This window comes from Schistocerca serialis, chromosome 6 (assembly GCF_023864345.2).
Source record: "Schistocerca serialis cubense isolate TAMUIC-IGC-003099 chromosome 6, iqSchSeri2.2, whole genome shotgun sequence".
NCBI lineage: Eukaryota > Metazoa > Arthropoda > Insecta > Orthoptera > Acrididae > Schistocerca > Schistocerca serialis.
Genome location: NC_064643.1, coordinates 649,285,815 through 649,300,991, shown reverse-complemented (window position 1 = coordinate 649,300,991; position 15,177 = coordinate 649,285,815). Strand labels below are relative to the sequence as shown.

The 15,177-nt window shown below is 37.5% G+C and overlaps 1 protein-coding gene across 2 annotated transcripts in view; it reads right to left on the bottom strand.

The window, feature by feature from the left end:
- The window catches only part of LOC126484574 (leucine--tRNA ligase, mitochondrial), a 146,326-nt gene that overhangs the window by 76,691 nt on the left and 54,458 nt on the right, over positions 1-15,177 (bottom strand). For both annotated transcript variants that reach the window (XM_050108134.1, XM_050108135.1), the window contains exons 4-6: positions 12,108-12,250; positions 10,026-10,778; positions 5,406-5,572 (exon numbers count right to left, since the gene is read on the bottom strand). In XM_050108134.1, the coding sequence (XP_049964091.1) occupies positions 5,406-5,572; positions 10,026-10,778; positions 12,108-12,250 (1,063 nt within the window). The remainder of the gene's footprint in view (positions 1-5,405; positions 5,573-10,025; positions 10,779-12,107; positions 12,251-15,177) is intronic.

Below are 15,177 nucleotides of genomic sequence, written 5' to 3'. Positions count from 1 at the left end.
GGGGACTACACAGCCTTCTATCCCACCAATGAACCCACAGTCTTTTTCCTTATCTCCTTTACCACATCTCTTCCCACTCCGTGTAATCTCCCAGCTGCACCTAGCTGCCCTACCCTCTACCCACCCCATCCTTCTATGCATCCACAAGCAGCCCCTACACTACTATCCCACCCCCTCTCCGATCCAGCTTCCTCTTTACACCAACCACCCAGAATGATTCTCCCATCATACTTTGTTGCTTATAGTCTGGTCTTAGCAGCCAGAGAAAGTGATCATGTGTGTACAAGTTGTGTGTGTGTGCGCGTGTATTTGTTTTGTTGTGCCGTTCTGCGACTCAACATCTCCACTCTACATGGTGAGTAACAATCTACCCTTTTCATAATATCATAAAAATCTTTTATCTGATAAGCAACTAAGTGAAGAAGATCATGAGAATATGGTGGTGTGTACTGTTTTTGGAGAAAATAGGATAACTACAGAACTGAATTTTGATTCCACACATTTTTATTGTTTTGCTGTCTTACTGTGCATGTTTAATTATATGATAATGCATGAATGCAAGCATGCTTTGCAATACGATACTGACAGGGCATGAAAATCTGGCTCTGCTGATTAGTCTATCCTTCTTGATAGATTCAATTATTTTTTAGAATAAAGACAGTAGTGAAATTAGCTTTTAGTTTTCAGTACCTTCTGTGTTACCTTTCTTTAGTAAGAGCACAACTTAGGCATGCTTTATGTACTTTAGAAAAGTACCTGAACTAAAGGACTCATTTATTGGGTTTGTTAATGGGTCTTGTATGCTTCCTACGCATCCCTTCAGAACTGAGATTGGAATCTTGTCTATGCCTGCTGGCTTCCTACATGGACAGATTAAGCACCATGGTCGATTGTCCAGGAAATCTACTTGCACTCTTTATACATGATATCTTCAATGCCATGGATAGATGAAGTGGTTGCTGAAGGAAACACAAGACTATGGGCTATGTAACAAAGTTTGTGACGGAATCAGAAATTTCCTGACAGGAAGCACACAGCATATTATGCTGGATAGGGTGCCATGTGCAGACACTGCAGTAATAACTGGTGTGCACAAGGGGAATATGAAGATCACTGTTGTTGCTGCTATACATTAAAGACTTAGTAGGTAGTATTAGTTGCAAATCCATTTAGCTATGGGGAAATTTTATCTGGGAGAAATTTTATGGTTTTCTGTCCAGAAATGAAAACAGAGGAACTATGGACAATGACAGAAGTAGCAGAGATAAAAGCCACTGAAGATGCCTAAAACAATTGTTTGAAACAGGTTTGGCTAAGACACAGGATAAAATTCAGATGCAGAACATGAGTAATAGTTATTCTTATCCACAAGATAACCAGCAATGAACTAGCAACCGAAAAAGGATGACTACATTATACATTTAACCTGTTAATGCATAGTGTAGCTGATCAGCTACAGGCTTCAGTTCTTCAATGTAACCTATACTGAGCAACATTTCCTTACAAATTCATTATGTATCTGAGTGTATACACTCTACTGCATCAAACATAGATGACAGGACGAACTGAAGCAGTTCAACAATGAGCTGTGTGGACATATTGCGCATGTGTGTTTTGGCGGAGAGTTGAGATTTTTTTGGAGTTTGTGCATTGATTTGTGGGTTTGAAAACTACTTTTTTATTTTGAAAACATAAGTAGATATGGTGTAAACAGTTAATTTGAGTGTCTTTACGATAGATTTGAAATGAGGTCTGTTTTTGTGTTTGTAGCTTATCAGCTACATTTTGCATTTACTGCATTTCAGGCGCTAACTAAAAATATGTCGAAAGAGTGACGAAGAACTGCTTATGGAGTGGTTAGAGATTCCAGTAAGCAGTGATGATGATCTTGAGTGTTTCTCTGATGATTCCATTCAAGATGAGACAAACATTGCTCCAGAATCTGTTGGTAGTGATAATGACAATAATGTTGAAGAAATTCATGTAATTAGGACTGAAGATGTTTCTGGAACAAGACAATGTGATTTTATAATGAAGGAATCAATGTAACAATTGGTTGATAATTCTCTGAAACTCCCACACAGCAGCAAAAGTGTGACCAAAAACAGCAGGAGGGTGGTTTGGAAAGATAAACAGTTAATTATTCCAGAACTGCAGTCAAAATTTTGTGGCAATGTTTTGTTACCAGAAGAAATACTAAACTTAGATACTTCATACCAATTCTTTAAACACATATTTACATGTAATTTTTTGATATAATTGTTGAAGAGTCTCATGGATACAGTGTGCAGTGTAATCCTGTGTGCAGTGTAATCCTCATAGACCAGTAGACTTGTCCTGTGATGACATAAAAAAATTATAGACATCTGTCTCATAATGTCAATTGCTCATGTACCTAATACAAAGGATTACTGGGGAGAAGTTACTGGTAATCATCTGATCAAGTCAATGACAACAGTGAATGAATATGAGCAAATACTTAAGTTTCTGCACTTCAGTGACAACAGTGTAATGATATCCAGGGGTGAAAAAGGTCATGATAGACTCTTCAAGATAAGACCCATAATAGAATTGATGAGATCTAACTTTGAAACCATCCCTATTGAGGAGTGTGTTTCTGTTGGTGAACAGTATGTTCAACAAAGGCTAGAAGTTATCTGCAACAATACATGCAAAACAAACTTCATAAATACGGATATAAATTATTTGTTATTAGTGGCATATATGGCTACGCCTATACTTTTGAGATTTTCAATGGAGATGAAAATTCCCCTGAAAAAAGAATGACTGGGGAGGAAGACTTGGGAGCAAGTGCAAATGATGTTGTTCAACTCAGTAGAGTACTACCAAGAAATATAAACCACAAACTGTGACAATTATTACACAAGTCTGGCGCTGCATGTATGGTTACATAAGCAACGAATTTACTCACCTGGGACAGTGAGAAGAAACAGAGTGCCAGACTGCAAGCTCCCTTCAGGAGCTGAGCTGAAGACTGTGGCACGAAGTACATTAGTAGAGCACATTGCAATAGTGGATGGTGTCGAAGTATCAAATGTAGTGTGGAAAGATGACAAGAGTGTGATGTTGCTTTCTACGTTGCTGGACAGCACCCTACTCACGAAGCAGGGAGGTATGACAAAAAAACACAGTCAAGAATAACAATACCTTGTCCACAAATAATTACGGTCTACAATAAACATATGGGAGGTGTTGACCTTCTTGACAGCAGAACGGATCGACATAAAATTCTGATGAAAAGTCGAAAATGATATATAAGATTGTTTTACCATCTTCTGAACATGGGAGTAGTCCATTTCTGGCTGATGTGTAGGAGAGTAGCAGAAACCAAAGGGAACTCGAAAACCAAATACAAGCTAAGAAGACAACGGGGACCACAGCATGTGTACCTCTACAAGATGTAAGGCTGGATCAAGTAGGTCATCTGCCTTCATACTTGAGAATGAGAAAAAGGTGCAAAATGCCAGGATGCAAGAGAGTTTTTTGGGTTCAGTGTAATAAATGTGCAGTTGCATTGTGTTTGCACAAACAAAAGACCTGTTTTCAAACTTTTCATGTAAAGTGATTATCACGTGCTCGAGTACAAACCTTTTGGAACTAGATACTATATTGTTCATATATAAAAGTGTATAAAAATATGCAACAAATGCTCAGTATTCACAACACCAATGTCCTATTTATTTATTCTAGCATTTTTCCCTTCCCGTGCAAAGTATTTAATCATAATCAACAATTAAATTATGAGAGACTTGGTAACAAATGAGGTAGCAAAATAAGCACATTTATTGTGGTTCGTAAGGTGTTAGCTCAATATGTAGCTGATCGGCTACAAAGCGATTGTCAACAATAGTGCTTTGTTAATTTAATTAAAAAACTTTTTCAATATTTTTTCGTAATTTAGGCATTATAAACTAAACATGGTAATTTTTACAGCTTGAAACAAAAAATCGTGCATTTAAGGGTTAAACTTGCTATTAATTCATCTCTCTTGTGATTTTAGTGGTTCTCCAGTGGTTCTCTTGGGTTGAATCTCATTCTAAAGCCTAGTTTACATGACGACACTAGGTTGCAGGGAACTGCACTACCGGCCACTGTGCATGCGCGCCGCACGTTTACCCAACTCATTGGTGAAACTAAACACTTTCGGTATGTTCCAACTTTGAAGACACTAGCTGCATGAGTTTTGAGGTTATGTGTGTTCGTAGAGTGTAGACAAACTGAAATATGAAGTGGGGAACGGAGAATAATGTTCACTTTTTGTTTGTCTCTGCTTTGCATAGGTGTTTGTGGGATTTCAGTGATACTGATTACAAAAATAAGCAACATATTGCTGCCGCTGAGACCGTCGTGTGCGATCAAAACATAGATGGTTTGACAGTATCTGAGCTGCAGGGCAAATTTTATTGAGTTAGCAGCACATATACAACTGAATTAAGAAAAATACAAGCAAGTGCAATTCTAGCTGTGGCAATGCTTTCGTCTACAAGACTAAAATCCCATTGTTCCAGTTGGTCAACTCTTTTTTAAGAGATATTTTTGACAGGAGGGAAGGCTATACAAATTCAAAAGCTGCATTCTTTATTTAATATTCATCTGTTTAAAACGTCGCTGCAGTGCTCCCCATTCACATATGTTAGAATTTTGAAATATTGCCACTGTACAGGTCTATCTTCAAGAGAGTAGTTTGCAAACCATTCTCTTCTTAATGCAGCTTGCTTTGAATAATTACTGTTGCTAATGTTAATAATTATTACTGTTAATGTCAATAATTATTGGTGTTAATGAAAAAGCGTCATGACCAACTAAAACCGTATCTTATAGGATGCAGAGTGTTCTCGACTGTAATGCACGCACTATATGTAATTTCAGTTCTGGCAACAGTGCTTCATGCACAAACAGTACCTTTATTCCTTATTGCATAATTAACTCTATTTAGATGAAACATGAACGGTCCTGGTGACATTCTAAGATAATTAAAAGAACTTTTTGGATCTTCCATTATAAATTATTTCAGGAAGGATGCTGAGCAACCGAGCTGACGTTTTTTCTTCATCCAGTCATGAATTGAAACACATTTCTTATTTTTTTCTTATGCAGCGATTCCACACAACAAGCTTTAACTCCATCACAACTCGTGAGACGTGCAGCTGCCAAAACTTTCATTTCAGAGATGACTCAGGGACCCACAAAACGACGAAACTGAAGTGTACACTGGTGTCACCGTGTCTGCAGTCATATATGAAACCACTTGCGTGTAACTCATTCCACGCAACGAGTGGCACAACCCAATGTCGTCGTGTAAACTAGGCTTAAGAATATGGGCATGAAACTAGAACTAGTTCATTTACATAAGAGAAATCAGTTGGTGGAACAATATGACTTACCATGTTCTTTGCCTCCAACATATATGTCAACAGGCATCATGCCGTCTACTTTTCCAGGGTTGAATGGTACATCTTTATTATATGGATCGAGAAATCTGAGAAAATACCATGCTGAGTCTACAAATGTATCCATTGTGTCTGTTTCTCTAACTGCATTGCCTTTGCACCTGCAAGGAAAAGTTTTCATACATTTGCAGTGTACAATACACAAAAAATTCGCTGCTTATAAACCAAAGAGAAGTTTTAAAAAGTGACAAATTACTTCAACCAAGAAGGGATGAAAAGGCATTCTGAAAATATAACTCTAAATTTTTTTGTTCATCTTATTTTATTATTATATCTAAAAACAAAGAAGATGTAACTTACCAAACGAAAGTGTTGGTATGTTGATAGAAACACAAACAAACACAAACACACATACAAAATTCAAGCTTTCGCAACCCACAGTTGCTTCCTCAGGAAAGAGGGAAGGAGAGGGAAAGACGAAAGGATGTGGGTTTTAAGGGAGAGAGTAAGGAGTCATTCCAATCCCGGGAGCGGAAAGACTTACCTTAGCGGGAAAAAAGGACAGGTATACACTCGCGCACTTACACACATATCCATCCGCACATATACAGACTTGGCTTGTGTCTCCTTCCCTCTTTCCTGATGAAGCAACCGTGGGTTGTGAAAGCTTGAATTTTGTGTGTGTGTTTGTGTCTCTATCAACATACCAATGCTTTCGTTTGGTACGTTACATCATCTTGATGAAGTCAAATTGATTTTAGGATCCGGCAGCAAACCTGAAGAGACTTTCAAGACTTATTACGCCGGGAAAGCCTACGTAACTACATCATCTTTGTTTTTAGATATATTTTTCCCACGTGGAATGTTTCCCTCTATTATATTCATATTATTTTATTATTAGTTATGTTTCATTTCTGTTTGAATAACAGTCCATTGTTTGTCTTTTTCCCTTTATCTTGAGCTCACTAAATACTGCTGTATTCCTGAAAAACTGTGACAATAGAAAATATAGGTTGGAATATATTTCTTTTTAAAACGAATTTAATCTTTGGTTATATCTTTTCTATCTTAGTCACTGTCTTCTCAACAACAGCATTCCTCTAAGCTGACTTTGAACTATGTATGTAAATATCTAATGTTTGGAGGTAATTTGCTGACGTTGCTACAATGGGGGTAACATATTCAGCCATTATGTCCTGCAATCTAGTGACACCTCTATTAAGATTACTGATGGCCTGTCTTTTGGTCATTTATTATTGGTATCATAGGTAACATGGTAAGGATTTACACAGATAATATTTATACAGAAGATACAAAAATAATTACATGCAGAGTGTTAACAAAGGAAAGTATTAATTGTTTTGTCACTAAGAAATTGTTACGCTAACTGAGAGATGAAACAAAGTTTTTTATGTCTAGATACTTTCAAACCTTTGATAGAATCTTTTACAGAAAACCAATCATCTGGTTTAGAATGTGAAGATTTGTATTCTGGTAAGAAAATCAGAAAGATGATCCTACTGGAAATCAAGGAAGTATGACAGAATTCAAGGTTAGTATTAAATGACCAAACTCAATTTCCTTTTTCTTCTCTGTTAAAATATGTTTTAGTTACAAATACTAGATGGAAAACCTAAACTCAGCTTCAATAAGAAGAGTTATTACAAAAATTCAACTCTACTTTTCATTAGTTGTTAAATGTATCTCCACATTAAAAAAAAAAAAAAACACACACACACACACACACACTTCATGTTTCCTCTTTCATTTAATAGAACTATTTCTGCATGACAAAAAAATGTAATACTTTCCTATGTAAACACTCCACATGTTACTATTTTTGAATCTTTTCTATCCTCAGTATGAATAATATTTGTGTAAATTGCATGAAATTTTATCTGTATTTGCAACATTCAGTTGTCATCTGATGGTGAAGCCAAAAGCTGGTTCATGACCAAACAAATATAATTTTACAGAACAGCATGCACAGACAGAAAATCCAATTAATGTTACAAACATTATACTCCCATATCACTTCAAAATTTATACTCTCAATTTTTTTTCTTTTTCTTTTCATTTCTTACAGAGGTTATCAGACTTAAAAATATACTGGAAAGTGACAGGCAGAATGCACAGTAAAGGCAACAACTCACCTCGTAGTTGAGTGAATTCTTTGGTATGACTACCAACCAGCTGTCCACCAGCATGAACGGCCACTGCCAAACTATGGCTATGAGCAAAGTACACCACCCTGTGGCTCAACATGAAGCTGAACATAAAACACTTGATTTCAATGTCTGCTTCACTACCCAAGCCCTCTGTATCCCTCCTTCCAACACCAACTTTTCTGAACTGCACAGATGGGAGTTATCATTACAACACATTCTTCACTTCCATAATTATCCCAGCCTCAACCTATGGTAACTACTGTCCCCACAACCTCCACCCAACAGTTTCCACCCCTTTATCTTATCATCTCTTTCCCTCTTCCCCTTCTTAGCCCCAACTGCAATTGCTGCTTGCAACCCACATGATAGCTGCATTGCTGTCAAAGCTGCACTACTTAGCAGTCGTGTGTGTGAGGTGTGCTTGCTTGTGTGTATAAATCGTGTGTGTGTGTGTGTGTGTGTTTTTAATACTGCAACTTAATGTGTCTTCTTTATGGCAAGTAGCAATCATTGTATTCCTACTTGGAGTTTCCATTGTTTGATGTACTTATTACAAACTCTATCTTATAATGTGACTGCTACAAAATATCCAACATTGGCACAGCTTCAGTACAATAATAAATTTACCGTATTTACTCGAACCTAAGCCACACTTTTTTTCCGGTTTTTGTAATCCAAAAAACTGCCTGCAGCTTAGAATCAAGTGCAAAGTAAGCGGAAGTTCTGAAAAATGTTGGTACGTGCCGCCACAACTAAGTTCTGCCGTCGAATATACGAGGCACTACACAAAGATAAATACTGGCGTCAAAACCTCTGCGCCAGTAAATAAATTAAAAAAAAAGGTGGAAGATGAGCTTTTTTCTCCGCTCCGAGTTTCGACCACTGCATTTTCATACATTATCCAACGAAGTAAATACAAATTCCGTATTGTTCATCTTCGAATGTCGCAGCATTTCAATGTACTATGAAAATCCGACTGGCAAGACTGTTTGGGATGTTTGTCAGAACTCTACGTTCTGAATTTTTTCCTACCTGAGAGAAGAGATGGTTGCTAATAGGAACTTTTATGTATTGTGAATCACGTGCAGTATTCTCTTCACCATAAGAATAATACGAATATAAACATTTTGCCATGTATTGTTTCGTGTTTGCTGCCATCTCATTTAAATCCTGTCTGCCTAATAAACTACGAAACTTGAGTGAGACAACAGCAAACGAGGAAGAATATACATATCATGTCATGTTTATATTCGTATTATTCTTATGCCTAATAGTGGTACAGTCAGAAATGAAGCACGGCAATTGACTAGATTTTTAAATCTAAGATGACTCTAATTTCTGTGCAGAATATAATGTACTAAAGAGGCGTCTGCAAAGATTTTCAAACGGAGAAAAATTTTCGCTGCACTCGCGTTCAGAACATCTTTCATACGCAGTCTATTATTTGGTTCTTGTTGATCATTATCGAAGAAAGCAGCAGTAACAACAAACAGCAGTCTCTTGCCATTGTTTCGCTAATGAGACGATTCCTCTCTTTTAAACACACATTATCAGAATGCGACAAACAATATATACATGCATTTTCAGCTTAGAGTGACGTAAACACCTAAAACAAAGAGAACGACACTTATCAAAGAAAAATAAGCAATCAATTCAAACCATACGAAGCACGTGAAAAAAGAAGGGTACCCATATAAATACGGACAGAGCGCCTGACGCATAGCAATGGCTACCTGGTAAAGCTTAACTGCTAAGCTTACGACTCAAACCACACCACTGTAGCTGTATCGTCATTCATTCGACCTAAATTGTGTCTCATATTACAATGGAGCAACTTTGTTTCGATTTGGAGGTGCAGCCTAAAACTTTTCTCTCCCCTTGAAATTTCAAGTCTCAAATTTCAGGTGCGGCTTAGCTTCAGGAATTTTTTTTTTTTTTATTTTTTTTCCCTTGATTTCGAGTCTCATTTTTCAGGTGCGGCTTAGATTTGAGTGCGGCTTAGATTCGAGTAAGTACGGTATTTATTTAAATGAACAAGTAAGTAAATCTGTGTAAATATGGCTCCCAAATTGTTTTTGTTTAACATTAATATATCAGTTCATTTATAAACAAGTATTACATATCTTTTTCCAAGTTGTATCACATCCTTGAGGATTTCCTCAGTGTGGGTCTATTATTCATCTGTACTTATTTGGCTTGTCAGTTTGCCATAAGAACCTCATTCCTTACTACTATATGAAATGAGACTGTCTTAATCTTGCACCTCCTTGAGTCACATGCTTCAGTGACCCTAGTAGATGATATAATGAAGTCTGGAAACACAGTACTTAGAAGGGTAATATTACCTGTATCTATACAAAATCTCAACAAGAAAATAAATGGGTCTACATTTCTTATGCTGATACTCTAACATTTGTTTTACATCAGATATTGATAAGTTACTTACCTGGGACATTTCGTGTGTAGCCAAGCAGTTGCTTCCTTCATTGACAATCTCTCTTTCCCTCGCAGTTGTGGTAATACAACAGGCAGTTCGGCAACTGGAACTGGCTGGGGCCCTTTGCAGTTAGAACAATGTACCATTGGTATAGGCGTGCCCCAGTATCGCTGTCTAGATATCAGCCAATCGTGAAGTTTTGAACTTGTCGGGTATCCACCAATGCCTCGTTGCCTGGCAATGTGGCAGATCTGTTCTCGTACAGAACTGTTACTACTTGAAAACTCAGGAGTACTACATTCTTCCTCAGGAATGCTAAATATTGGAATATTGGCAGAAAGGGCAAAGTCTTTATCAGAGTCAGAAATTCCTGGTATGCCCAGGTGAGTGTCCGTGCCTTCGCTGAACTCCACCTGGTCAGTCACAAATACTGGAAGCAACTGAGCAGTAAATGGATTTTTGGCAAATATTGGAAGTTTCACAAAGCCTTTTGAACAAATATTCTGCTCACATCTTCCATATAGTTGGTCCAAAACACTGTTTGGGGAAACAGCAATAAATGATGCACCAAAAATGAACTCCGGAGTTTCAGTCCACACAGTTAGAGTTCGTTTGGAATTATTATCGGTGTTGGCATCAGGCACATCAACTAATTCAAACTGTAATGTGGTTCCATTACATTCACCAATCCAGTGTCTCTGTAAGTCAATAACATCACGCCAGTTCTTCAGACAAGGGTCATCAAGACCATCAAGTAGGGATCTGAAAGGATTTACATTATTATTATCATTATTATTATTACTACTACTTTTGCTGCTGTTATTGTTACTACTATTATTATTATTATGAGTGCTAGTCAGTCAACTTATCAATGAGCGATAACAGTTTTTTTCGGACATTAAATGTAAGTATTTGAAACACAATATACTTTTTTTGTTGAGGAGAACATGAACAATTTGGCAAATCTAAAAATTAAAAAAAAAAACTGTAGATTTTAACTTTAAGGCAGTGTGATGTAAATTAAGGTTTCATTACACAATGAGAAAATGGCTTAATATGCATATGAACCAATAACTGCATGCTCCACATATTTTATTTATATAACTGAAAAAGCATATTAAAAGAGACAGACATGGGAATGACACAGTTACAAATACAACATATTAATGTTATTATGAACGAATGACTGAAGCAATGTCCAAAGGATCATACTTGTAACAGTAGCCGAGAAGCAATAAAAGAATTACAGAAATTAGCAAAATCTTATAACCCTTTGCGTAAGTAAATAAAGCTGATTGTTAAAGGTAATACAGTGCTGTAATTCACAGATTTTATGGTGTATGTTTCTGTGTGTGGGTTAAGGGCATAGATTTTTAAGGTATGGATGTTGGTAGGTATGTGGCAGTAATATGTTAAAAAGCTGGGAGCCTCAAATACCAAGTACAAAGTTGTCTCATAACAGGGGAGTTTCTGCACTTCATCACCTCAGAAATTTTTTCCGCATGCTAAAAGGGAGATGGGGAAAGACAACATACTATCTGGCCGTGATAAGTTGACCCTTTTTTACTGGTGCTGACTGCAGGCTGAGAAAACTGGCACTAGTTGGAAGACATTCATTTGTCTCCAAGTGCTATCAATATTTCCACATGTCACCTCTGCTTCTGTATAAGAACAAAACCAGGGCAATGGTGTCAGCACTGCAGGACGGAGACAGTTCTACCCTCCTACCTCACCTCTTCTCTTGTCTCACCATTATGAACATAGAGCAAGGCACAGCTCTGGCTTTTCTGGCCAGCCATGCCAAGGGTCAACTTTATCATCATTGCCAAACAGCACAGGGAGTGATGGTAGTGGAGGGAGTGGTGTGTGTGTGTGTGTATGTGTGAGGGGGCGGGGTGTCGATGGGGAGGGGCAGGGGTTGGCAGCTGCACGTGCACATACTGCTGAGTGCTCCATCTTATGAAACGAAGACAGCCAGCCTTTCTGACCATGCTTTAAGTGCATACTAGAAACGTTACTGTTTATTTACAATTAAAACATCCTTTTACTAACTAATATGAAAACTGTATCAACAAAAACAGTTAAACTAACTTTGAAAACTGTGTTGTTTTAATGAACCATTGTTTAAGAAGTTTTTTCTCCACTTTTGCTCCAGATCTCCACGAACAGCCATTAACATCAACTTGTTCATCAGCCAAAACTGTTTCATCCACTGGATCCCAGTTCACCATGGACTAAAAAGTGAAAAAACAAATGCCACTAAGTACAGAAAATTTCAGCAAACAGCTGACATTATACTGTCCTAGGTAGGGAAACGAGGTGGGGGAGAAAGAGCAAAAGTGGCTTAAGGGTAGGTGTTGGCTTAAAGAAAAACATTTGAAAGTAGACAGTTCTTGCAAACATTTGACATTAAATAATATTTGCAGAATACATGTAACTGTAATAGTGGTTGTATATTACATACAATATCACAGCATATTTCTTCCATTACACAGATCCTGGCAATTGACTTTCGCAGTTCAATATTTAATGGAAGCTGAGATGTAATATTCAAAGAACTGGTCCACCACATTACACAATGTGATATAATCAGAGAATTTCTACAATGTTTGGCTGTCATCAAGACTGATACTGTGGCAAGATATCGGGCCTAGGGATTTGAAGATTTTCGAGAATGTTTTAATGATATAAATGTGACAAAATCACGCAGGAGGCAAGTGAGAATATTATAATAATCATTAGTTCTCCATTCAGGCTGAGTGGGCACAATGGTAAAAGTCAAACAAATGGCAAGGAATGATCTTATTGCTCATATGACATGTTTTGGGATTTATCCATCATCAGATATCCAGAAGCAACTATTGCATATAGATATGGCATTTCAAGTTGTATGTGACACAAACATTCGCATACAACTTGAAATACTAACCTATGTACAGTAACTGCTCCTGTATATCTGATGACTGATAAATTCTGAAACGTGTCACACGAGCAATAAAGTCATTCCTTGCCTGATGCTTGACTTTTACCACTGTGACCCAGTCAGCCTGAATGCAGAACTTTGATTATTTTAATTTCAAGTTTGACATTGGATAAGAAGTAACAAAAGAAACATTTTTTTTCATGTGATATAATTAAAAATCAATACTTTCAGATTGTTTCCCTTACTTGTACTGTGAAACCTTACTTACCATTAAATTTCATCATTTTAGATCAATGGGAAGTATGCTGTAGGTTCTGATGGATGAGTTTGTGAGTATCAAAATATGCAACGTAAATAGCCATACCTTTTGGCTGCACTGACTTAGAACCTAATGTTTCTTGTACTGCCAAGGGATCAATTTCAGCTTGATATGTCGACACATTCCAGAGAAAAAGGGGTCTTAACAGATGGACAAACAGACAGAAATATCATGTGATATAATTACAAATTTACAGTTTTCATATATCTTCTCATACCATGCAGTAAGCCTTCCCTGACCCGTGATTTGGGATGGCTTTCCCAACATATACCCCTTTTCCTAGACATCTCCAGTCCTTTTCCTTCACCCCTCATCCTTCCCCTTCAATCCTTCTGCCTGAAGGAGGAGCCACTGGATCTGAAAGCATGCCAATTACAACCGTCTTCTGTGTGTGTGTGTGTGTGTGTGTGTTTCCGCCGCTTGGAGAGTAAATTTTTTATCTATCCAGTTAAATTATTTTGTCAGTAATTGATTGTTTTAGTTGTTAAATATTAACATGTGTGACACAAATGGGCATATCTTTTTAACTGAACTGACTTAAATTCAGCTTGATACATTCCTGAGAAAAAGGATTTTTAACAAATGGCTGGCTCTGAGAACTATGGGACTTAACGTCTTAGGTCATCAGTCCCCTAGAACTTAGAACTACTTAAACCTAACTAACCTAAGGACATCACACATATCCATGCCCGAGGCAGGATTCGAACCTGCGACCGTAGCAGACGCGCGGTTCCGGACTGAAGCGCCTAGAACCGCTCGGCCACCGCGCCGGCGGATTTTTAAAAGTCGGATGGACAACAAAGAGATCTTATATGGGTTCCATTTTTACTAACTGAGGCACAGCACCTTAAAAAATGAATTATCCCAAATAGTACAGGGGTATTTCAAATGGCTCTGAGCACTATGGGACTTAACATCTTAGGTCATCAGTCCCCTAGAACTTAGAACTACTTAAACCTAACTAACCTAAGGACATCACACATATCCATGCCCAAGGCAGGATTCGAACCTGCGACCATAGCAGTCGCACGGTTCCGAACTGAAACTCCTAGAACTGCTCGGCCACCATGGCCGGCCAAGGGTATTCAAAACATGCAAACTCCACATTGGAATATCAACAATATTATGGGAAGGATAGATTGCTACTTACAACAAAGATGAGGTGCTGAACTGCAGACAGGCACAATGAAAAGACTGTTCACACACACACACACACACACACACACACACACACACACACACACACATTTTTTTCTGAAGAAGGCTTTGGTTGAAAGCTTAATGTGTAACAGTCTTTTCATTATGTCTTCCTGCTACTTGACATATCATCGTTATGGTAAGTAGCAGTCTCTCTTTTCCATAGTATTGTACAGTTTACATTAAAATAATTGTTAAAAATTACTGACATATAAATTAAAGACACAATTAAGTCTCTCAGATTTTGGAAAAAATAACTGATTTTGTTGACAGGAATAAGTTATGTGACTAGTATTGTTGTGGTACTCGTATTTAGTCTGATGGCTGGGTGGATGCAGCTCTCGACACTACTCTATCCTTTGCGAGCCTCTTCACCTGCCTCTTCACCTCTGAATACCTACTGTGACCTAAATCCATTTGAACCAGCTTACTATCCTCATCCTTTGGTCCCCCTCTACAATATGACAGTGCCTTACAATATCAATTATCCTTAGTGGAAATCACTTAGAATAATTTATAACTCAGGACAAATGTTTTTCAGCAATGTAACAATGCATGGATCACTAGAGGGACTAAAGTATCTCGTGAAAGAAAAAGGGAGATGTATGTGTTGGCAAGAAAAGTAAAGATCCTGCATTAGTTGTGCACTACAAAAACTACTTAGGATTATCTAAGAAATATTATTAAAATTCAAAGAAAATTAACATTATGTCTGAATCAGT